The sequence below is a fragment of the Paramormyrops kingsleyae genome, chromosome 22 (genome assembly GCF_048594095.1).
Source record: "Paramormyrops kingsleyae isolate MSU_618 chromosome 22, PKINGS_0.4, whole genome shotgun sequence".
Classification (NCBI taxonomy): Eukaryota; Metazoa; Chordata; class Actinopteri; order Osteoglossiformes; family Mormyridae; genus Paramormyrops; species Paramormyrops kingsleyae.
The window spans coordinates 1,640,303-1,666,593 of record NC_132818.1 but is presented as its reverse complement, the minus strand read 5'-3'; the positions used below and the strand labels follow the sequence as shown (position 1 = coordinate 1,666,593).

Here is a 26,291-nt window from a genome sequence, read left to right as displayed (position 1 = left end):
ACTGGTAAAGAAAAAAATTGTCATAGAACAAATAAGGGGTGCCTTTTATGTACTTTTTAATGGTGATTACAGAAATGTACTCAGAATTTACACATCAAGGCTATAAATTTTGCTGTGTTTCATTGCAATTTCAGTACAGCAGGGAAAACTGATTTTTTTTATAAGCATTTATAACAAATACTGTGAACACAAACACAACTAGGAACAAATGTAAACCAAAGGCAATGTGTCATTCATGAAAAAAAAAAAATCAAAAACAAAAAAGACTACATTATAACAATCATAATGAACTAACTTCTGTTCTCTACTATTGAGTATGGTCGAATTTCTCTAGTGATAAACACCACTATAGTCAGCTATTTTTTTTAGCCTGGTCTGGATTTCCTAGCAGAAATGCCTTCAATGTCACAGGGACACTAAGTTGCAGAAGCGGTTTCTGCTTTTGTCCGGTTGTACTCCCACTCGGATGATGTTTAAAATGAGTCACCATGTTGGATAAGTATCCAGCAACATATCCAAGTTCAGTATAACAGAACTGCAGGGACAGTCTTGGTCATGTTGACTACTCTCTGTCCAGTGTTGGTGTATTTTATTGGGAAACCAAAATGTTCACAAAACTTCTGATTATGACTGACTGTAACCAGCATTAGCCAAACCCAACTCACAGCCACATTTAGCGTAATACTTGCCATACTGAACACCTACTTGTGAATTTAGATTCCACCCATCTCAAGAAAAATAATGAATTCATTTCACTGTACGTTCTTAACTAAAAATGATACTTATGTGACTTATGATTATCCAACCTGTGATTGATAGATGCTCTTACTTCATGTTTCACGCTGCTTTAGCAGAAAGACAAAATTTAGTAGTTTGATTCAAATATGCAGATTCTTACAGTCTTAAACACTAATAAACTAGTTATTTTAACCTAATAACCAGTGCCTCCAGGATTTCACAAATCTGCGATCACAAAAATTGACATGGAATCAAGCAAACTCCAGAATATTTGCAAGAGAACATAAGAAATTTACAAACGAGAGGAGGCCATTCGGACCATCAAGCTCGTTTGGGGAGAACTTAACTAATAGCTCAGAGTTGTTAAAATCTTATCTAGCTCTGATTTAAAGGAACCCAGGGTTTTAGCTTCCACTACACTAGCAGGAAGACTATTCCATACTCTGACTACACGCTGTGTAAAGAAGTGCTTCCTCAAATTCGTTTGAAAATGTTCTCCCGCTAATTTCCACTTATGGCCACGAGTTCTAGTATTTAGACTAATATTGAAATAGCCATTTGGCTGAACAGCATGCAGACCCGTTAGAATCTTATAGACCTGGATCATGTCCCCCCTTAGTCTCCTTTGCTCAAAGCTAAACAGATTCAGCTCAGCTAACCTCTCCTCATAAGACATTCCTCTAAGACCAGGAATAATTCTTGTAGCCCTACGTTGAACCTTTTCCAAGGCAGCAATGTTCCTTTTTAAGGTATGGTGACCAAACCTGCACATAATATTCTAGGTGGGGTCTTACCAAGGAATTATATAAATGTAACATCACCTCCCTTGACTTAAACTCCACACACCTACAGTAGAGATATAACCCAACATTCTATTGGCCTTTTGTATTGCTTCCCCACACTGGCGAGAGTGGGACATGGAAGCATCGACATACACACCGAGATCTTTCTCGTAATCAGCTACCTTTATTTCAGTGGAACCCATAAAATATCTGTACTTTATATTTCTGCTCCCTGCATGGATTACCTTACATTCATCTGCCAAGTATCAGCCCAGTCCCTAATTAAATCCAGATCCCGTTGTAGCCTCTCTGCTGCTAGATCACTATCTGCTACACCACCCACCTTGGTGTCGTCTGCAAATTTAACCAGTTTACTGTATGTATTGGTGTCAATATTATTAATGTAAATTAGGAACAATAGTGGTCCTAAAATTGAACCCTGCGGTACCCCACTATGAACGCAGGCCCACTGCGACATTGTGCCTCTAATAACTACTCACTGCTTCCTGTCAGTTAACCAGTTTTCGATCCAAGCTGCCACAGTTCCTAAAATCCCTGCAGCTTTGAGCTTTAGCAAGAGCCGTTTGTGGGGGACAACATCAAAGGCCTTCTGGAAATCTAAGTAGATCACATCGTAGGCCTTTTTGTGATCAATTTCACTTGTAACTTACTCAAGGAACTCAAGTAGATTCGTTGAACAGGATCTACCTCTCCTAAATCCAAGTTGGCTATCCCTCAGAATATTATTTGCATCTAGGTAATCTACTATTTTCACTTGGATTATAGCTTCCATTATTTTTCCAGTAATGCTAGTTAAACTGATTGGCCTATAGTTTGCTGGATTACTTCTATCCCCTTTTTTGAATATGGGTGTTATATTAGCATGCTTCCAATCTGATGGTACCACACCCGCAGATAACGATTTCTGGAATATTAAAGTCAAAGGTTGGCTAATAATATCCCTCATCTCTTTTAAGACTATTGGTAAGATGCCATCAGGCCCCTGCGATTTATTTATTTTGAGTTTAGTTAGGCTTAGTACCACATCAGCCTCAGTTATACATATATTGGTCATAGACGACGCTGTATTCGTACTAATTTGTGGTAAGTTACTTGTGTTCTCTACTGTGAACACCCGTGAAAAATAATCATTAAACTCATTTACTATATCAATTTCATTTTCAATTATAAGGCCCTTACTATCCTGCAAATTAGTGATTTCAGCTTTTAGAGCTCTTTTGGAGTTAAAGTATTGGAAGAAACTTTTATTGTTATCCTTAGCACCCAATGCAATTTTTCTTTCTACATCCCTCTTGGACAGTCTAATGTTATTTTTTAACTCTACCTGTAGACTTAGATACTCCTGCTTAATTTGGAAATCATTAGTTATTTTCCAATAGTGGAACAGAGCCCTTTTCCTCCTGACTTTATTCTTAATTTCCTTAGTAAACCACCGTGGTTGTCGTTTCCTAGATTTAGTTTTGCTGGAAACAGGTATAAAGTCCTCTCGCACTTGCATCAATGTGCATTTAAAAAATTCCCATGCCTATTCAACTGTTTTGCTATTTAACTCTGTCCAGTTTACAGTTTCTAATTTCCGTCTCATACCATTAAAGTTAGCCTTCCTAACATTGTATACTTTTAATTTCGACTTTGCTCTTCTGACACTAAACTTAACCTCGAATTTAAGTTATGATCACTACCGTCCAATGGTTCTAAAACCTCTAATTTTCCAGTCCTATCCTGGTTATTAGAGAAAACAAGATCAAGAAGGGCTTCTCCCCTGGTAGGAGTATTAACAAACTGAGTAAAAAAACAATCCTGTACTAATTCCACCATCTGAAGTTCATTTACAGAAGAGCCACAGACTGTGTCCCACTGTATCCCAGGTAAATTAAAATCACCCATAACCACCACATCATTTTTATTACTCATAATCCTGATATCATCATATAACATTCTGCATTCCTCTGCAGCTACATTAGGTGCTCTATAACAAACCCCGACAATTAGGCCATTTGAGCCTATAGCATCCAGCTTCATCCATATAGCTTCTGTACTTTTATTTTTTCAGTAAGCTCCCTTGCCTGCAAGTTCTCTTTTACGTATACTGCAACACCACCTCCCTTCTTGCCTATCCGGTCTCTACGGAACAACGTATAACCATCCATATTATATTCTTCCCCATCATTGTCACTCATCCATGTTTCAGTTATTCCTATAATGTCGTAAGTGTCCGATGAAATTAAAGCCTCTAAATCATTAATTTTGTTTCTAATACTCCTAGCATTTAAATATAGACCACAAATGGTAGGCCTTTTACAGTGCCCACTTTTAATATTTATTTGGGCTTTCCGTCTCTCCCCACTTACATACTTAACTAACCTCCCTGCCCCCCCAGTCCCTAGTTTAAACATTCCTCAACTATTCTGCATATACGCCTCCCCAATACACTGGTTCCCCTATGGTTCAGATGCAACCCGTCCGGCTTGAACAGGTCCCACCTGTTCCAGAAGGTCTTCCAGTGCCCCATAAACCTGAACCCCTCTTTCCTCCACCACCATTTTAGCCACGCATTTAATCCCCTTATCTCAGCTAACTTAGCCTGACTCGCATGTGGCACGGGAAGTATTCCAGAGAATACCACCGTGGATGTTCTGCTTCTAAGCTTATCCGCGACTTCTATTAATTTATCCTGCAGAACAGCCCTCCTGCCCTTTCCTATGTCATTGGTGCCAACATGCACCACGACCACTGGATCCACCTTGGTTGCAGTTTTTCCAGATTTACCACAATTATTCCGCAAGAAATTACTAAACCAGGAGGCTGCTTGCATTTGGACCTTGACACGTCCAGTGACACCATCACAGTATGCATTCATGTGAGTTTTTTGCTAGGCTTTGCTATGGGGAAGATGAGTACAGAAAACACATCTGGGTTACAAAAAAGGGGAGGCATTGTAAGTTAGGCTAACACTGATATTGAAATTCCTCCATTTGTACTCGATACAAACTCCACAGAAAACTTTTTGATTGATCCATGAAAATCTGTACGTATCTAAGGATGGTTTGGCATTATCTGTGGTTTTGGCTATCCGCAGTATGTCTCTGTCCATATCACCCGCAGATACAGATGGACTACTGCAATTATTATTATTATAATGCTCAGGGAGTTTTGGTGGAATCTTGCTGTTGCCATAAATGGTCTGCTTGTGTGCATTCATTTTTCTCAGCAGTAGATCTGTTTCCTCTACAGAGAAACGCTTTTTTCTGCTACCTGGTAAATCCGTCATTACAATAGCAAATTGCCAAGGTGCAACTGCACCTGGTTTTTAAAGGGAATGGGAGATGACACTCTAATTAGTTTGTAGCATGTCACGTCCCAAACATATCCACAACTTTTTATGAGACTAAGTACAACCCTTTTGAACCGTGCACCTGATGCTGCAATCATTTTTCTGCTATTAAACTGGGAAAAGTGGATTTGGCCAAGCCCCTAATGAATTTGCACCATGAGCTTCAGATCTTGCGCTTCAGATTGCTAAAATAGAGCCCCAAGTGTCTGAGGGTGTCCTTCTCTTTACTACAGTTACGTGGCACTGCTTTAATTTTGGAGCAAATTGTCTCAAAATTTGATTAGGTTCAGTTGTTCACCCATACAATATGTCTACAAGTTTGAAAAAGACCCATCAAATACTTTTCCAGTTATCAGGGTAATAAAATTAGTGTCTGAGGCTGCCCTTCTTCTTGTCACTACTGTGGTGTTGCTTCAGTTTTGGTGCAATTAGTATAAAAATCTGATCGGTTCCCAATCAAAAGTTCAAAAACCCACTAATGAGTCCAAAAACAAATATGCCATCTGGAAGGCTGTTATTACCTGAAGTGACAGCAGATGGAGCACTAGGCTCACCGTAGCCATAACGATTAACTGCAAGCACCCGAAACTGGTAACTCACTCCTGACCGGAGACGGTCCAGGCTGACAGAGTGGGACGAGCTGCTGGAGGGCAAGTTCTTGGCAAAAGTATCCCACAGGCCTTCGTCTGCAACAAATTTAAAAGACAGGTCAACATCTGCATCCCCATCACAGTTCTAATGATTAGTACAGATAGTCTGATTAAATACAACAAAGCAGCAGGTTAATTATAAATAATGCAAAAATTGTTTTACTGTGAGGCTACATTAAATTATTTTACCTGATGGACGTGCCTCAATGACATATCCGGTGATGGGTCCCTCCCCTCTGTCTCCCACTGACCAGTGAATGATTAGGGAGGAGCCTGACTTTGTGAGAGATATCTGTATGGGAGAACCAGGTGACCCTGCGGATTGACAAGAGGAATGGTTTATAATACAGCTCTGGACCTATGGTACTTATGAGCCTGGCTCAGACCACACGAAATTGATTTAGGTGCTGTGTTTCTGCAGTCCCGAATGAGCTCTGCGGGAAAGCGTATCTTTTTTTAGTTCACACGCTGTTGTGAAAATAGCACTTCCACTTCAGGAGTGTGACTATGAGTGAGAACAACCCAATAAAACAGAGGCATGACCACCCTGAGAGCATGATGTCACCCCCTGCAAGTGCATCTTCAGACCTACTCCTGTAGATGAGGGTCCCGCTCTCTGCATGCCATCCGTGGGGCTATTAATAAAAAAGGACTGTGTAGACTTTAAAAGTGACTGAGTGATGAGACATTATACAGATCCCATACCTTCCACTGGCCCCGTTGTGATGTTGGTTTCCAGCTCAGGGCCCAGGCTGATGGTCCGGGCCTGCACTCGGAAGTGGTAAGTCACACCCTTGGCCAGGTCTCGAACCTTGAGCCAGCATTGCTTGTTACCTGGAACGTCCACAGTCACCACCTTGCTGACACCTGTGAACAGATGAGCAGTGCCACAGAGACCATTGTGATTCACCGTCAGGGGATGAAGTTCATTTCATAAAAACACAATTGAAAGCTGCTGTCTGATTTAACTTTGAATAAGGGCCTAACACCACTTGCAAAGCAGTTCATCCCATCGTGCAGGATCCTTATAAACTGGCTGACTGGCACCAGACTGTTTCCAGTAAAAATGTGTTTTTGCAATGTTGCAGTGTATTGGAAGCATTTCAATTGAGCACCTTCAACTTCATAAGCGTGCACCGAATCCAATACGTCCCATGAGAATGAAGCAGATAGTTACCGTGGATCGGGGTGGAGGGCTCATACACCACCCGGTATCCCTCCACTATGCCGTTGGGTGACAGGGGCAGACCCCAGGACACATTAAGTGTTGTGGTGGTGACCTCAGAGAAGACAATGAAACTTGGAGCACTAGGAGCTGAAAGAGGAGACGGGGTGCAATTAATCCATTTGGGTAGTCGGATGCTCACCGAAAACAGCTTGTATAATATGCAACCATAATAACCTTTGAAACTTACTGTTATTCATGGCTGTTACTCAGGAGTGCAGTAAAAACATATGACCTGATATTCATTACTAATGATTTCATAATTAGGACTTTAAATTCACCACAGAGACTTGTCATTCATTATAATTTTCCATTTGGAGTCTTTCATCAAAAAAATAATATACAGTGGTACCTCGGTTCTCAAACTCACTAGAATTCCAATTTCTTGAAAGTCGAACAAACCAGTTTGACCTAGAACTCGATCTGAATATCAGAAGTCGAACCGTGAACACTGACCTAATATAAATTGTATGCGCCAGGAAATGAGTCACACGGCAGGTCTCTGAGCAACGCTTCAGTGTCAGCCTCGCATTTGCTGTAGTAGTAGCGCTTGTTGGTGATAATGCTATTTTATTGAAAATACTGTATCAGGTACAGTAATACATTGTACTTTATATCATTTTGTTAGTCATTGCTCAACAAAAAGTGATTTAATACTTGAACAAATGTTACAACCTAAAAGTTTGCTATTCACGAACAAATTAACGAATACAGGGTAATAATAAAAATAAACAATGGACCGGATTCTAAGTTTTTATTGTCATGAACAGACTACAATGCAATTCTTACTTGAATGCCTTCTTCACAGACTGGACGATTAACCAAATAAAGCAGCGCAACATTACAGTAACTAACAATAAATAAACCACTAACTTACGTGTACTATTAGAGCATTTATGTCATTTATTTAAACTTTATTTTACCAGGTAAATTAACTGAAAACCAGTTCTCACTGCTTTATGTGACATTCGGGAGAAATAGCAGATTACGCATCGGAACTGCCTGGGATATAAACGTCATGCGTGTAACTAAACTCTTCAGCCAATAAGGGCAAAGGTGTGTCGTCACGGAGGCGGTTCCAGTTTGTGCAGCCGGGTGAGAGGTCGCAATGCATCTAACCCCTGACTGGATGCGTATCCGCTGCGGTGTGAATGCGCCGCGTTCCCATTCCGTCCGAGGCCGTCCGCCAATTCACACTGGATGCGTTTGTGGTCCGTATCTGATCCGGCGCGCCGCTGGTTTGCGAGATCACATGACCACGGGAGAATAACATTTAACATAACATGTATCTATGTTTCTATGGATAAAATAATGTGTCACTCCCATATAGGTTACTGAACACTTTATTAGGAGTTTACAAGTACTTCACAGTACAGGTTACTTTCATTAAAAATCAAGTATATGCATAGTTCATTGGAAGATTCAACTTATCGTCAAATCCCAAAACTTCTGAAGTTTCACTCCACGCCTTCTCCTTTCTACTATTATCCTTGTAAAAAGGATGTCTGGGGTCGTACACAATTCCGTGTTTCTCCACCTCCAAAATTAATTTTTCCTCGTCCATGATGTGACGGAGAATTGGCGCATGCGCTCTGTGTTGCGTTCTTGATCCGTATCCGTCAAAAATAGACTTGATGCGCATCTCGATGGACTGCCGGACGCGTGACGGAACAGAGACGTAGCGGAGACGCAACGCAGCGGATCTGGTGTAAACTGATGCATTGACTTTATTGCCAGCGATTGCCTGCGGCTGCCGTGTCGGAAACACATCACAGCGGATACGCATCCAGTGTAAATCAGGGGTAAATCAGGGGTGACTGTAATGCATTGCGTCAGGATCAGAATGCGTTGCTTTAAGACAGCGCTGTAAGCAAGTCGAACGCACCCAATGACCGAACTGGGGAAACTAACTGAAACGCGGACTTAATACAGTGGACTAATGACAACAACCAGAAACAGCTGATCACATGGGGATCCCATACGACGTTAACGAGGGGGCGTGGCACATGGAAGGAGCGGACGATCGGGGCAGGACAGGGGTAATGTTGGGATAAGATCTTTATCGTTTTGGAAGCCATTAAGATAAAAATGCTCTTTATCCTGTTCATTTTGTGTTTAAATGCTTAAAAAAAAAACATTAAGGTGTAATTTTTGGGGTTTTCTATTATTTCTTATGGGAAAAATTCGATCAGAACTCGAACTATTTAGGATTCGATCCGGAGTCCGGAAAGGATTAAGTTCGAAAACCGAGGTACCACTGTATAACCAAGTTCCATATATGTAGCAAAATGTTTCCTGGATGGTAGTAATTCGGTCCTGAGTGACAGGGGCCCTAAAAAATTAGGAAAATAACTGGATTGGTTTGGACTGGGGGGCCTAATATGATATGCTTTCATGGGGCCCAAAATCTCTAGCAACGCCCCTGGATATAAGACCATGCACTTCTGAATGGTTAGCCATGGCTTTAGCTACATTAACCTCAGTCCTATGTTAGCTTTCGGTTCCTATCTCTTATGTTAAACAGGTCGGTGCTGACCTGTGTCTTAAATCAGGCATAAAATACCCTCAAAATAATTATTTATCATCCAATTTGTTTCTTACCTCTTCGTTACCTTGTTAGGCTTCCTTATCCATGAAAAGATTGGTTTTAATATTTTTGGTGTGGCTTTCTGGACATTTCTTTTGACAGCATACCTCTCATTTTCAATAAAAAAAATGATGGTAAAATAAACCTCAAGAAAATTATATAAATAAACTGAACTGGTCTTTTCTTGCCTTACATGTATGGACATGCCTTGCCTAGTGAAAAAAAAGTTTTAATTTATTTTGTTTAAATAGAGATTCCTGACAAAGTCAAAAAGCCTTCATGCAGTATGCAAATTTATGTGGTCCTTTTATGCATTTTAAACTTAAAAACAGGTTGGGGCCGACCCTAACTCGATAGCAAGGTTAAAGCTATTTTTTTATGTGTCTCAGAGAATTGAGGAGGTCCTGTGAATATATGAAACTCCATAGCTATAGGAATATCAAACATATTGCTGTTCCTTTAGGGTTCAGGGTAATCAGGCTGATGAAGGCTTCTCCCAGATGACAGGAAGGACTCTGAAAACCAAAAAGCTCTTTTCCTTTTTATGCTGCTTTATTCCCCATTAATATCTCTCCAGGACCATCTCGCCTGAGGTGGTAGCAAAATGCGCCCCCTAATTGAAACGAAAGGCCACCAAATACAGCATTGAAACATGTGCAACCTCTACCCAGACTGGGCAGGGAACTATGCATGGGAGGTATGTTATTCAGACATGTTGCACATGATTAGAGGCACGGTCCATTCGTTACTGTTAAATGGCAAGATAGAGAAGTGTTCATTCCCAGCTCAAATCAGCATAAAACCCATTAGCTGCTGGTGTTTGTCACTGGGATTTAGCTGCAGCCCCACGGTCATATAATCATCTCCTAATCCTGTTACCGGCCCATGGACCCTAATGCATTGTACAGAGCAGAAGGGCTTCTTCAAAATGGCAAACACTCCTTGTGATTTTACACTTTGTGCACTTACACATGGCAGGATGTTCTGCTGAGGAACGTTAGATCAAGAGTACAAAAGTGGGGCCCTGTTTTGGGATGTGAGGCAATGTCCTCCTGGTTTACATCAATGTCCTTCTCCAGCTTATATTTGAAGAACAAGAACATGATCGAGGTGTTTCCTCACCTGTCTGCAGAGTGAGTCCCTCACGTGCCTTACACAGGGGGCCGTCTCCCGCTGCATTGAAGGCCAAGAGTTGCATCAAGTAGGACGTGTAGCTTGTGAGGTTCTTCAGCCTGACCATTGTCTCCGGGAGGAAAAGGACCTTCACCTTTGCGGTCCTGTTCTGGTTCTCCTTCTCCCAGTAATGGATCTGAGAGAGAAGACAGTGCCGGAGCCCCAGTAATTACACAAATGTGCCACATGTAATACACAGTGGGAGAATATAACACAGCATTGTACCCTCTGGATTCTGATCCTACAGAAGCCCAGCCATGATTGGATGTAGAGGAATGTAAGCACATTCAAAGGTCATGCCAGTAATCAAGGTGGCCAGATTTATATGTTTGAACTTAACTAGGCAGAAAAAGCAGGAAGAACAGAATATTTTAAAGGCCAGGAGATGAAGGGACGCTACCTTGTAGCCCTGGATGTTTCCGTTCTGAGTTTCCAGCGGTGGGGGCTCCCACACGACCTCCAGCTGTGTCGACGACAGGGCACTGACTTGGACATTCTGGGGGGGCACAGAAGGAGCTGCAAGACGACAACAGCAGCAGGTTCAACATTATGGCTCAGCTGGGGTGATTCCTTTTGTATCACTTTATGAAAGTAAGATGGTGAGACATGGTGTAGCTAAGGCTGAGCACCAAGGGCCTTTCCTGGGAAGCACCACCTATCAGCTTCCAAGGCCTCGTCCTACACACTGAACTCCCAGTTGCTTCAGGCAGCGTCAATGCTGTACTTGTACAGCAAAGAATGGTGCTGACCTAATGTCTATGAAGCACATTAAAATTCAAGAGGCCACGTTGGACAAGATGACACAGTATACAAACATTACCCGCTGACTCCCAGTTTAATCTGTAGGAGCTTGTTAGCATGGCAAAAAAAACAGAAAACTGATTTGGATAAAATATCAGAATTGGGAATATCCTGTTTACGCAGGAAATGAACATTTATCACGTGACATGCAAAGGGGACCTGACGCTCCAGGCTGTTCAGAACAACAGTACACAGTGCAGAAAGAAAAAAAATCACACACGTGTGTCATGTGCCAGACAAATGCAGAAGGTGTCAATTAGGTAATTCCCGTAGCATGCTAATTAAACAGTGCAAACAGTGATTATGGTGATTAACATATGCAAAGTTCCCCTGGCACACAGGGAAGGTTGAATCCGACTTGTCTGAGCCATTACCTGAATCCGCGCCAGAATCAGTTTAACTAACTGCTGTGGATGGATTTTGGGGAGATTACTTTCTGCCAAATAGTAGTAAAAAAGTAAATACTACAGGCTGAAATGTCTGCCCACAGCTGAGAGGAAACAAATAGGTAAAGCTCACTGTGCTCAATGAGTTACACTGGAGTGAGATCTAAGATGATGCTAGAGCGAAATTCCCAAGCAAAGAGTATCTGCATGGGCAGTTACTGGGCTCAAAGACGATTCAGACATGGCTGTGACTGAATTCACCTGGATATATTTGCATTTATATCTAGGCACTTAGCGACATATAACTGAGAGCAGGTTCAGTTGGTTCCTGGAGTAACTGGGGTTAAGTGACTTACTCAAGGGCCCAACAGTAATACTCTGCTGGCCATGGGATTGGAACCAGGGGATTGGCTGGAGTGTATCCTAGGCAGCACAGGCTCAGGTACACCCAGGACAGGAACTAGGAGCCTATTTCAGGACCCATACACAATGATTCTCTATGGGCATTTTAGAGGCACCAATTAGCCTGTTTTTGGATAACAGGAGTCAATTGAACACAGGGATCCTGGAAGAAATTAGTAGATTTTCTAACCATTAATCTATAATGTTTGGTGGTGTGGTCCCTGCACCAGATCACATCACCGTAATTCACATTGGTGGTGTGTGGTCCCTGCCCCAGACCACCTCACCATAATCCACACTGTTTGGTGTTGTGCTGCCTCTGGCTAGCTTCTCCCAGTCTGTCCAGGAGCAATAGCTCATTACCAGAGACTCATCTTCATGGCTCCTCTAAGCCTCACTCGGTATAAGTGTATAATTATTAAAGTATCCCAGTCAGAAAAAAAATTTAGGCACAGCAACTCAATCAGCTCTGATTTCCACCTGTGCAAAGCACAACGTAAAGTGGTTATGCTAGTTTTGTACCAGCTAAGTTACACGGCATGCGTTCACGTTGTCAAAATAGTAAATGATTTCGCACCCGCTTTCTGCTCATAATAGTGGTGTTTCTTTCACGTAATCATACTGTTTAATGATACACCAAAAAATAAATAATAATAATAATAATAATAATAATAGTAAAATATATATATACATACACACACAGTCAAACCTTAGCTTGCGAGTAACTTGGTTTGCAAGTGTTTTGCAAGACAAGCAAATTTTTTTTTATAAATTTTAACTTGATAAACGAGCGAAGTCTTGCAATACGAGCATTATGTATACGCTTCGTCTGCCTACCATCACGTGATCACAACTCATTCGATGGTTCTTCTCTCTCTCTCACTGCGGGATTGTGGGTAACCGTCTCCCATTCAGTCGGTGTGCCTCACTCGTATAGTCAAAATTGTTGTGTAGGCAAGCAGGCGAGCGGGAAAGCAAGCGAGTCCAGCCGTAAATACAGGCAAATGGGGTTTTATTAGCACAAACGGGACTGACAGCGACTAAACATTACACTACGTTAATGACGGATCTGAGGAACACTCACTCAGACACGGACTAAATACACAGGATACGCAGAACAGAACAGGCAACAGGTGAATACAATCGGGAATTAACACGAGGTAACGAGGGGGGCGTGGCACACACGAGGATCGGACAAGCCGGGCGTGACAAAAATTTAGTAGAAAAGCACCACCCGAATAAGGGTGTAGCAGTGCGAGCGATGAATCTGTTTAACGACAATGCAATGTCCACATTTGCACAAAATCGAAAAGGAGGCAAAAGCGGTTGTCATTGGATAGGTTCATTGTTAAAATTGCACAAAAAGAATAAGATTCCAGTGAGCCAACAGATAGCAGTGATTTGGTTAATTATAGTGAAAGTCGTCCTACAAAAAAAAACCCCCAAACGAGCTTGATGGGCCGAATGGCCCCCTCTCGTTTGTAAATTTCTTATGTTCTCTCTCGTCTCTCTCACCATCCACGATTCTTTTCAAAGGTAAAGTGCTCCCATAGTTAGTGGTGCTATTTCTGGACAATGTCTAATAAATAATATGCAATAATTCAATTTAACCTTTAGGCACGGTCCAAACGGCAATGGGCAAAGCACTTGGCACAGGAGAAAAATTTGCTTTCCTGTTCACACGGTCAGCGGTGAACCGCCAAGGGCTCGCAAGAGTTGCTGGACAGGTAAACATTACGTCATGAACAAGTGCTTGCCATAAAAGTAATTGCAATTGTACAGTGCTCTTTGGCTTAAAACAAAATGAGTTACATTGTTGTTTTACACCAGTGGTTCCCAAACTTTCTTTGCAGGGCCCCCCTTTTCTAGATTGGAACATTATTGAGCCCCCCCCATTCAAACTACACAGGTTCAGATTCAAACTTTATTTGAAATACAACTCCCTTTTCTAATTGAGCGAAACAAATGCAATTACAAAATACAAATGGTGCAATTTCACCACTGTGGGACAAAAAAGAGCAATCAATTAAAAATAAAAGTCCAGCATAAGTTTGAAATTATGCAAATGCAGATTTAACAATGCTGTTAATATTCATTGGTTTACACAAATTAAATTTTGTTTTACGATTACCGCATTTTGTTTTTGATGATAACCACAGGTTTCAGCCCATACTATAGCACAAAACAACACTAAATCATACCCATTAATTAACTGACAGTCTCCCTGCACTTCATGTAGAAATTTTTAAACCTCGTTTTTCATGATATGGCTAGATTTTTTTGTCCGGCGCTGCAAAACGTCGCCACGAGTCACCATGTTACATGGTACAAAAACCTTGGAAGAGCAAGACGACTTAAGACAGATCGTACAGCACCTCTCAGCCGGCTAAACAAGCTGGAACAGCCTCCGTGACAACCTTGCCCTTATTGGCTGAAGAACGTGACGTTTGTATGACGTTTGTATCCCAGGAAGTTCCGATGCATTATCTGCTATTTCTCCCGAATATCAGAGAAGGGTCCAGCTGCAGACGCCTGTAGAGTGGAGCTCCACCGGAAATACGTCACCTCCACAGGAAATACGTGACTTTAAGGGGCGTAAAGTGGAGCTCCACAGGAAACACGTGACCAAACTGTGTGTTACAGCGGAATTTCAGTTGTAAAATTCTCAAAAAGTATGTTTTTGTTCATTTATACGCTAGAGAAATTTATATATATATATATATAATCTGGTCTGATCTAGTTTGTGGAATATATATATATTGGTCATAAGATGAGCAGTTATAAACATGCCATACATACGCAATTGCTATTATGTTACTTTCCATACACATTACTAATATATATATTGGTCTTGCCTTAACTGTTATAAACATATACTATATACGATTGCTGGAACAGCGCAAATGCGTACGTATTTTATGTGCATTTGCGCTGATATGACAAGAAATTATTGTGCATTTTAACCTGTACATGCTAATTCGTACTTCATTTGCGGTATATAGGTTGAAATGCACGGTATTTTCTTGTCATATCAGCGCAAATGCACATAAAATACGTACGCATTTACACTGTCACAGCAATCGATTGCCGCACGTATCGCTTTTAAAGGTGAATGCGTACTTGCGTACCAGTTATATGCAGCCCTGTATGTGTTGTATAAATGATGATCAACATGTAACAATTATATTCAATCAACTGCTAAATTTATTTAGACAGCAACAACAAACAGAATGAAATTAAAAAAAAAATCAATCAACACACTCATGTGCCAGTAATTTAATCTTTCTCATAACAGACAGCATTAACCCGGAGGTCCCGCTGGTCAACACAGGCATGTAAAAATAATTCCATGTCACGTGTTTCCTGTGGAGCTCCACTTTACGCCCCTTAAAATCACGTATTTCCTGTGGAGGTGACGTATTTCCGGTGGAGCTCCACTCTACAGGCGTCTGCAGCTGGACACTCTTGGAGTGAAATCGCGCAAGCCACCATCGTTGCTGACTCGCTAAAGAGCATAATCGACCACTCCCCCTTAGCCCTTGCTGCTTTGAGACACACTTCAACATGACAACCGGCCTCGGGAACTCGCAAACGAAGGCAGAGTGTGTAGGGACCGGTTTGGGATTGGGCCTCATGTTTCTTCCCCATGTGGTTTGGTTTCCAAGTTGCCTACATATGCATCACAAACCAAAGATCATACTTGATTGGATGCTGCTTTGGTAAAGGTCAGAGAACTAGGTCACGGCGGAGCAGCAAAAACTGGGCGTTGCTTGGCACCCGAGGTGGTGCTGCTCTCCCCATTGACGTATAATGGCGCAAAAATCTCTCTGCTTGCCATGCGGACGCAGCCTTACATGCATACCTAGGGTTGTTAGTAACCCGAGACGTCACTTTTTATTATTTTTAGTGTTACATTGTATAGTAGTGTTACAGATCTATTGAAAATATATAGTCGCCATTATTGCTAGTTGCAAATATTAAGCTAACTCAGGAAATATTAAGAATTGACTAAATTTAAAAATATTCATAAAGAATTAAAAACATTCAGAAATTGTTCAGAATCATCATGAAAGAAACATTAAATGTTTGTTGAGTCATGGGCATATGCGGCTTGATTTTTTTACGTTACATGTTGGATCACTAATGACCCGAGGTATGTTGGAGTGCTAGTAGAATGAGCCATGCATTTAAAAGTTACGAATATCGGGATAAACAATAACATCAGGTTGTCAAACACTCCAGACAACCGTACATGGCACCAAGCATCGCACTTAATGTTTTTTGGCTGGAAAAAGTTATATCAAGGTAATCTGCTAAACAGTACGTATTAAAAGTTATATCCAGGTAATCTGCTAAACGGTAGGTTTTAAAAGTTGTTGATGGTGGTGCTGATGCCTTCTTATACCTTCGCATAACATCTGAGGAGTTAAAAAGATAGTAGCAATGTGTTTTTGTAACACCTGTTAAACACGGTTAACATATGTTCAGAAACATATGCTAGAAGGCTGAACTGAAAGCAAAATCTTTCTTGTTTTGTGTGTAGCCTAAACCTACTTCCCTGACAGAGGCGATAATCACTGGTGAGTCACTGTCAGATACAGAAACCAGGTTACGAGTCTGATATTGTCGATTACTGATAATATCGTCATATCACACAGGCCTAATACAGTTGGCCTCCAACTGTAACCAAGTGACTTACAAACAGCATTTTTCGCAAATAAATAGGTAACACCCACTTATTCTCTTGTGACTTAGTTAACCTTACAGTTCTGTACTCAAACCTGTCTTGCATATATTTAAAAAAATAGGTTGCTTATTGTAAGATCAATAGACTTGATTGTTTACTGCTTTTTACTTTAGATACTTAAATACTTCATTTTAAACCAGGTAGCTTTTACTTTTACTTGAGATTCATTTCACGAAATGACTTTTATTTGCATTTGAGTATCATTTTGGTGTGGTATATGTACTTTTACTCAAGTATTAAAATTTAGTTTTTTCCTGCCATGGCTTTATTGCCCACAGTGTATGTGTGAATATGTATAATCTATGGTCTGGATCCCATCCAGGGTGTCCCCTTCCCTGTACCATATGACGAACTGGGTCACATTCAGGGTGTCCCCTGCCCTGTGCTATATGACGGACTGGATCCCGTCCAGGGTGTCCCCTTCCCTGTACCATATGACGAACTGGATCCCATTCAGGGTGTCCCCTTCCCTGTACCATATGACGAACTGGGTCACATTCAGGGTGTCCCCTGCCCTGTGCTATATGACGGACTGGATCCCGTCCAGGGTGTCCCCTTCCCTGTACCATATGACGAACTGGATCCCATTCAGGGTGTCCCCTTCCCTGTACCATATGATGAACTGGATCCCATTCAGGGTGTCCCCTGCCCTGTGCCATATGACGGACTGGGTCCCGTCCGAGGTGTCCCCTGCCTTATACCCTGTGATGCCTGAGAGAGATTTGCTTTTAATAATAATAATAATAATAATTGACACTTTTATTAATCCCCGTGGGGAAATTCTTTTTACGCCTCCCTCAACTTGCTCTTCGTAGAGCAAGCTGTCTGTGAAGGGCAGCCACCTGTAGCTGGGGGTTGAGAGTCTTGCTCAAGGACCCTCAGACGTGCTGAGGCTGGGCTTGAACCACGCTGCCCCTTATTATTAGCTAATATTTGTATCCAAAAGCAAAGGATCCTTTTCCCATGTATACAGCTGTATAATTAACCAGGTAAGTACAGATTAATCACCACTTTACAGGATCCCCATAAGCCCCCATAAACTGGGGGCTTGGAGCAAACAGGGCCACTGCAGAGTGGGGAATGGTGGGTGGGGGGGTGGGAGACAGTCTTCTACCTGAACAGGCCCAAGTGACACAAAGGAGACCCCCAAATTGTGATGGCTGTCCTGAGCTCGGATCTGCATCCCCGCCACCACTGCTCTGCCCGTCTAATGGACTCACTCTGGTGGTAAGTGCAGCCTGAGTGCAGCCGCAGCAAAATGGGCATCCTCCAGCAGAACGCTAACAGCTGCCGCAAATGGATCCAAGCCATGATTCGCATTCCCATTTTGGGAATTTAAAAAGGAGGTAATCACCCTCACTTCTCGTCTTCTGATGGCTCACAATATTATAAAAAGGCCAGAAAGGTTGTTAATGGCACAGAACACTCTGGTGAATCATCTGATCGATAATTTGTGTCCAGCCAAACAGGTCACACAAAGACATACATATAGACACTTGGCATGTTTTCCCAAGTGCAGTACAGAGAAGCTTCATGACTCCAACATCAGACAAAAAAATGAATCCTTCATAATCATTGATGAGTTCATTTTTTAATCACTCCCAACAAACTTCTAGAATAGTCTGTTTACCTAGCCGACGAGGGCCAGTCAGCTCTGCCCACCAGCCACCTGCCTCCCTCCCTGTGCCCCCCCAAAACATCCACTGATTTCCCTCTTTCTCCTTACATTTAAAGCGTGACTATCCCTGCCTCCCTCTCTCCTGCAGCTGTTTCTAAGCCCCCCCCCCCCCACACATTTCAGTGTGCCCATTCCAATGCCGCCCTCATTAGCCCCCTACCCACCCGCCAGAGCCCAGCTCCACAGCCGTCCTCATGTGAGTGTTTCATTCTGCTGGCTGTCACTGGCCTCCTCACCGTCCAAACCAGATGGCTGCTAGCTGGCAGTCCTCTCCCGTCTGAGGGTGCCAGAGCTGGACCAGAAAGTCCAGGAAGGTCAAGCCACCTTCTGAAAACCTACCAGTGAAGATGATGGGCACTGCTCGGCAGGGGGTGGCACCCATTGTTTTCTCTCATGGGGGTTTCCTGAGTTCTTATTCGGGGGGGGGGGGGGGGGAGGCTTTCCATTATCCAGGGAAATATACCAGCTCTGCGATGTCACAGATCCCCCCCCTCACTATAGCCTTACCTGCTTCTCCCACAAAGACCTCCACAGGACTGCTGGAGGGGCTTTCTCCAATGATGTTGTAGGCCGTCATCACAATCTCGTAGCGCTTGTACTTATTCAGCTCTGGAGATGACAGGTGGAAGACGACAGAGATATATGCAGCGAAGACCACCGAAGGGGCACCAAGCCCAGGACGTTCCAGAGACCGGTAACATTAATGAAAACTACAATATGGTAAAATATGTGTTTAAGGTTCTCTGCAGGTACTCAGGTGGTCTATAACAGACTGAGCTTTATGAATGGAGTTCTTGTACCAGATATGCATTAGTGGTGCAAAATAACCTCACAAGAAATCTTCTGAATTGTACAACACACAGTAATAAAAGCCAATTCTGTATTAAAGTTAGAATTCTGTACTGCCTGTGACCATCTTTTACTACATGTAAAAAGTATCATTCCAGCAATTCCTCCTCAGACTGGCATTGATGCACTCTTCCAATAGTCTGGAGGCTGTCTTACTCCTCATACGACAGACGAAACAGAGAGATTAAAGGAAGGACTAGTTAACATTACACAAAGAGATCACTGGATTTGGATTATCACCAGAGTAGATTTGAGTTTTCTGCTCCGACTTCAAAGTGTGGCTCCTGAAAACAGGTCATTAGATATGAGGGACTTACGGGTTAGCTCGAATTCTGTTAACAGTGGGCTGCTCATGGTCTTGAAGGTGCCTCTGGCTGTTGGAGACAAACAACAAGAGTAAAGAATGATTTTTCAGGTCAGGAGGAAAATTCTGAACAAGGCCCACCATTGCTTGGTTGTCACTAGAGTCTTTACCTGAAGCAAACTCTTGATTGAGCTTCAATGTGCTGCCTAACTCATGGAGAAGGTACTAGCCGAAACACATAAATGCCAGATTCTCCGTCTGCCCCATAACAGATCACGCTGACACCACCATTTTTTAAGAAGGGCTCTCTGTTACACAGAGGACAGGACAGACTGTGAGGTTTAATCTCTCAGAAGGACATTTCACTCCCATCCACTCCAATGGAAAGATTGAATACGCCTCCTTGCCTGGGTGGTTACGGTATGTGCATTTAAATGGTTTGAACACAAAGTCCAATTTGTCAAAACAGACTTAATTCACACAGAGGAGGGGTAAGCCGTGCCCGGCGCTGACACCTCGAGATGTGATGCAAGTTCTCCCCACCTTAACCGAAACCTGAACCATCAGTTTGAAAAATGAGCAGGGTTCAGTAGATGCCTCTGCCATAAATGTCCTGAAGACATTGCGGCAATGCCCATAGCTCATGATGCAAATTTTACCATGAGTTAAAAGGAATAAAGAGAAACAGGGCAAGGACTTTGCACATCTCTCCAGCCTGGTGTCTTTCAGTTGAAAAGTCTGGTAATTTTTACCAAACCTGTGATTTTCACACATTGCCCAAACTGCAGTCATAAAAAATACAACTTATGGTCAAAGGTCTACTGCAAAATAGTTCCCCTGCTGGCCAAAGAGAAAGATGCAGGCAGAAGCCAGGCGGTGTCACTCTGCGTCCCACAAGGGAGCCAATCGTGTTGGCGCGTGGTGGAGCCCCACCTGTCATCTCGGCCCGTGATGAGGAGTTGTCCGCCGCTGCCATCATGGCCTTCGGCTCAGGTGGAGAGCTGTCATACTGCAGCTCACGGTAGTACAGGTGGTACCCCAGTAGAACCCCATTCACGCTCTCATCACTGGGGGGCTAAATGGAGTTACAGTGAAGAACAAGGCCATAGCTCCCTGCTCTTACAGACCTTCACAAAGATAAAATTTCAAAAATAAGAATGAAAATCTTCCTTAAATCACCAACGGAAAGGGCTTGTCTGTTCGCAATAATGAAAAACATGCCTCGCCCTCCCACAGTAATTAAAGATAAATGGCAAATGATTGGAGTGTATGACACTGTCAGTATATAATTAGCAAAAAGCATCCTGAAAGCAATTAACTCTAGGCCCATCAATGTGATGATAAGACAGTCAAGCTTAGGGGTGGCGACCTAATGCTTCTCCACTGGTCAGCAGATAAAGGGTTCTAAAGGTAATTAACATCCCATCTGGGAGCACACATAATTAACTAAAGCTAGCAAAATCCTTAATTAAGCTAATAGATTTTGGTATGAACATGAGGCGGAGAAGATGCAAGACATGCCAGACGAATGCTAATAGGACAAGGAGAAACCAGGCTGGTTTCGTGTGCATGTGTTTGCCATTTAATTATGAAAATGTCAGGGGGTTAATTTTTCAAACCCAGATCATTGGACAGCAAAGCCCTATAACTCCAAATCATGTCAAGAATGACAATGTAGTCATGAACAATCAGACAGAGTGAGAAAGTCCATGCAGCAGGCAAAGTCAACTCTGGGGTTTTATGAAGTTTGGACGCTAGTTCAAGTATGGGGGTGGGGGGGCACTAGGTCATACCTGCCACTGCACCAGCACAGATGTTGTCGTAGATGGCTTCATGGCCAAAATCAGTGGGGGCTCATCGGGAACTGAAACACAGTCAAGTTTGTGGGATAAATGAAAGAAGTCATACCAGGACATGCTCAGTGGCACTCTCCATAGAGAGACGTCAACCCAAAGCATATAAAGACAAAATATCATGAATCAGGAATTCCTCAGAAATTCCTCAGTGAGGAGGGCTGATAAAGCCTTATCCCCATACAGACACTATTCCACTGCGGGGACATATTATTTACTTGTGACGGGTCAAATTCCACCTCCCCAACAGTTGGGGAGAGAGCTGCATCTGACAAAGGCCCATGTTCACAATAGCAGAAAAATAAAAAACACTGGGACAGCCAGCATTTTGAGAACCTGATGAAATCTGCAGACTTATGTACTTTAACCCTAATAAGACGTCCTAATTCAAGCCAAAAAATTACCATGGTTAGCATATTATCAGATTTTACACAGTCTTATCATTTGACTCATTGTAAAGTTTTTGTAAGCATTACATTGAGAGGGAAAGAATTTGAACACTTAATATCCATAGAATTATAAATGCAATTACTTCTATTAAACTCATTAACTCAGGTTTTGAAATCTTATCTCACTGGAAATGGACTTTTTTTTTTACAGGATACTCACTGGCCTGGGTACAGTACATGGCTTATGATCTTGACCCTACAAAGCATCTTGCACGTTTTTGGTAGAGATGGGCGATCCACATTTTTTCAGTTCCGATCCGATTCCGATACACAACTGCCGATACCAATACAGATTCCGATACAAGAGCTCTTTTTACTTTGTTATACTTTATAAATTATTTTTTTAAGTTAGTAAATACAGATGGAAAAAAATGTATGACAAAAAATATTTAATTAGGCTACTATAAATATACATACAGTAACGTACTGTTCCACCTCGTTTGTTTTAAGCATTTTTTGAGGCATTTGCAGTTCAATATGAATATCTTCAAAGCAAGTATACACAAATGGCGAATGCTTAAAATTTTTACACAGTTTTTCTTCCATTGGCGTCAGTACAGTTACACTTTTGTTGCGATGGCAGCCCCTCTTGTATCACAAACTGCAGTGAGTTCGTAAAACAGTCCAATTAAGTTAGCGACTCCCAAATCATCCATTGCTTTGTTTTGTCTCACAGTTGCGTGCGCTTTGTTAAATGGGATTGTCCATTAAACGCTATTCCCACCTTAAAACTTTATTTTACATAGATAGCAAATTGCTGTGCTACTGGTTTCTGTTAAAAGTGTAAAATACTCCCAGATCGTCACGTCTTATCTTACGCTTCTCGTACTGCGAAGGGTATGCGCATGACCTCACAGCAGGCGGAAGTCACTGTACTCACACCCACTGAGTAGCAAAAAAGACTGAGGGGCAGCGTTAGCGTTCGATTTGAATGCGGCAAAAAACACATGTAAAATGGAAAAGAGCTGTCGTGCGATTGATTGCCAAAAACAAAATAAGTAAGTGTAGGACGTGGATCGGTCACGCATGGCCGATTCCCGATCCGTCAAATAGGTCTGGATCGGCGCCGATACTGATATCGCTATTGGTGCATCTCTAGTTTTTGGGTCAGGTGTTTTTGGGTAGTGCCGAAACTCACCGTCCTGCAGCGTCGTGACCGCATCCGTCTCTTTGCTGTAACCGCTGTCGCCCACATCGTTGGTTGACATCATCCGAAGCTTGTAGGACGTGAAGGGCTTCAGTCTGCAGGAAGGCAGAAAGTGGCAATCCTATTTCCATGTTCTACCCGAGTGCTGCCTGGGCAACCCCTGAGCGACCCTACTGTGCAGTGTGACACCACCCAACAGAAATATCCGTTTTTCCATTAAAAAAACAAGCAGGCAAACAGCCTGACAGCCAGGGGCAGGCTAATGCTGAGAATTTGTTGCAAACCAGCTAGAGGTGCAGTCACCAAGCAATCCATGTGTTTTTATTTCACTAAAAGCCAAAACACAGAAAATAGTCAGTAATCAAAACTGAGACAGAACCAAGCACAAAATCATAATCCAAAGAATCAAAGTCAGGTAAAATATTCAAATAACATGAATGATACTAATTCACTAGGCATATGCTCAGTATGGAGTAGATCTCACAAAACCTCATAATGAGCCACTGGAAATGATGGGTATTTAACTGATTACACAAGGAATAGCAACCAGTGGCCTGTATTACGAAGCGGGTTTACTGGCTTATCGAGGTAACTTTGTGAGTAACTTGACGACGTGTGGTGTAACTTCGCGATTAACCCGTACTACGAAAGGTGGGTAGGTTTTAGTCGAGGCATGCTGCCATGGCAATTTACGCTGTCTCAAAACTGCTCCGAGCAGTTTTTGTTCTTGGTTAAGTCGAGGTTTCTGGGTAAGCCAGCCCTTTATGAGCACCACCCCTCCAACTACAATTTCTCCGAAGACAATGCTGGTGTACCTGGAACAATCTGTATGACATTGGCGCGCGAATCGTGAGGGGCTCTCTCTGTTAATATGTATGAAATGGAGCAATGACATATAATATGCATACAATGTATTAATAACTGTTACAGAGAAAGTTATTCTGAAAACCCAAGGGGTGTGCATTGTTCCCTGTTGTCCACTGATCAAAGCACACTTCACTACTTCAGAGAGTGCGTTTTAAACTGCCGATGTCTATGCTGATGACTGTATATCTGTCTTAGTTATATCTGTTGTATTTTTGTGTGTGGTAACTGCCTGCTTGGCCTCCCTTGCCACCATCGACTGAGTGTAAATTGCAAGCACTGGAATAAACCTTCATGCCAGAGAACGTATGCAGTGCTGCAAACTGCATGCACTAGAATAAGCCTCCATCCCACAGGCCATATTCAGTACTACAAACTGCAAGCATTGGAATAAACCCCCATCCAACACAGCATATGCAGTACTATGAACTGCAAGCACTGGAATAAACATCCATTCCACAGAGCGTATTTCAGTGCTGCATACTGCAAGCACTGGGATAAAACCTCCATCCCACAGAGAGTATGCAGAGCTGCAAACAGCAATCACTGGGATAAACCTCCATACCACAAAGCATATGCAGTACTATGAACTGCAAGCACTGGAATAAACATCCATCCCACAGAGTGTATTTCAGTGCTGCAAACTGCAAGCACTGGGATAAACCTCCATACCACAAAGTATATGCAATGCTGCAAAATTGCAAGCACTGGGATAAACCTCTTGCAGTGCTGCCACCATCCGATGCAATGATTATCACTCTCAGGCCAGCTGGAAGCCCAGTACATTCCTCCCTCCTGTTAAAACCAATCATACCTCTTTGTAATTAGCTCATGACCAATCATACCTCTCTGTAATTAGCTCATGACCAATCATACCTCTTTGTAATTAGCTCATGACCAATTATACCTGTCTTGTCTATTTTTAAAGTTATTAACCCATTCATGTATTGTCGACTGCACAGTATACGGATACATTCGAACATTCAAAAATGAATTAAAATTCGTATGTAAAGCAATCTGGGAAACAAAGGGGTGTGCAACAGTCGCCATGAGCCCAAAATACTAAACCACCATGTCATTACAGCTGAAAGGACCTATATTATATTAGCTGTTAACATGATTTGGCACAAATCACGAAATGTTTTGAAGCGGAAAAATAATTGGTGTGCATCGATGTCTGTGTACTGGACATCACAATTCTGTCATTAAAAACGCCCACCTTACTTCAGTAAAGTTATTAAAACCAGAAAACTGAATATGGAATATGAGGCTAACTTAACCACGGTGACAGGTTCCTAGTCGTTTTCTCACTACACATATGCTTCTGTTTTGTCCTTTTGTAAATCATTTAATTGTTTGTTAAACAGTGGCTCACCTTCTATTAAGTGTCATATGAACAGACACCTTTTTATTATTAGCTGTAAAACATGGAAACACGGTATTAAGTGGAGGCTAGACACAACAAATCTTTCATAATGAGTAGAAAAAGAAATACATAGCCCTACCACTTGACATGATGTTTTTATATTTCATCTTGACTTGCTGCCACGTACGCTTTCCACTGATATTGCATTTGGAATCAGATCCGTTATTGTTAACATTAGGTTTATATTATGAGTAACATTAGAGTAATGGAAGCAATGGGAGCATTACATTACTTAGCAGCATATAATAGGTGACTTCTAAATTGTGTTGCATCTGTTAGCCTCTGTAATTATTAACAGTATTTCAATTATTTTCAGAAAACACTTCATTGTCTAATACTCGGTCATGAGATATTTTAGACCACGTTATGACCATATGAAAATGTATGTACGTATGCATTTTCTCCATCAGCAATACGTTGCCAACAAGCCTGCCTGCATTTGTTGGCTGCAGTGGTATTGGACTTTCTTTACAACGTTGATTTAAACTCCTCATAACCTTGCATAATTAGCATGCAGTCTTCCTCCGTGAAACATGGAGATCGCGCTATGAGTCAAACGGTGCCTTGCGTTGCCGAACGTGCTCCATTTATGTGAACGCGCAGTTAACACCGATTTAACAAATCAACTTCTTAACTGACGTCATAATACTGATTAGCCCCGATTGAGTCAACCTGATTTTGTCAACCTCGCGTTCGCAAATTACCTCCGGGTTAAGTCTAATTTGGTTAAACCCCCTTCGTAGTACAGGCCGCAGGTGATTTCACATAACAGAGGTAGGTAATCAAAACAGAGCAGAAGATTGTAAAGAAGATCTGGACTGGCTTCCAGATACTATCAGATACCTCATAGTACCCCTTTCTATGGACAGCACCCA

The 26,291-nt window shown here is 42.2% G+C and overlaps 1 protein-coding gene across 4 annotated transcripts in view; it reads right to left on the bottom strand.

Annotated features, from left to right (window-relative positions):
* The window catches only part of LOC111834025 (protein sidekick-1-like), a 369,045-nt gene that overhangs the window by 7,109 nt on the left and 335,645 nt on the right, over positions 1-26,291 (bottom strand). For 3 of the 4 annotated variants that reach the window (XM_072704864.1, XM_072704865.1, XM_072704867.1), the window contains exons 31-41: positions 23,118-23,221; positions 21,471-21,541; positions 20,611-20,752; positions 19,691-19,747; positions 19,032-19,133; positions 10,911-11,026; positions 10,460-10,646; positions 6,703-6,840; positions 6,231-6,392; positions 5,715-5,840; positions 5,397-5,561 (exon numbers count right to left, since the gene is read on the bottom strand). In XM_072704864.1, the coding sequence (XP_072560965.1) occupies positions 5,397-5,561; positions 5,715-5,840; positions 6,231-6,392; positions 6,703-6,840; positions 10,460-10,646; positions 10,911-11,026; positions 19,032-19,133; positions 19,691-19,747; positions 20,611-20,752; positions 21,471-21,541; positions 23,118-23,221 (1,370 nt within the window). The remainder of the gene's footprint in view (positions 1-5,396; positions 5,562-5,714; positions 5,841-6,230; positions 6,393-6,702; positions 6,841-10,459; positions 10,647-10,910; positions 11,027-19,031; positions 19,134-19,690; positions 19,748-20,610; positions 20,753-21,470; positions 21,542-23,117; positions 23,222-26,291) is intronic. The other variant, XM_072704866.1, reaches the window with a different exon arrangement.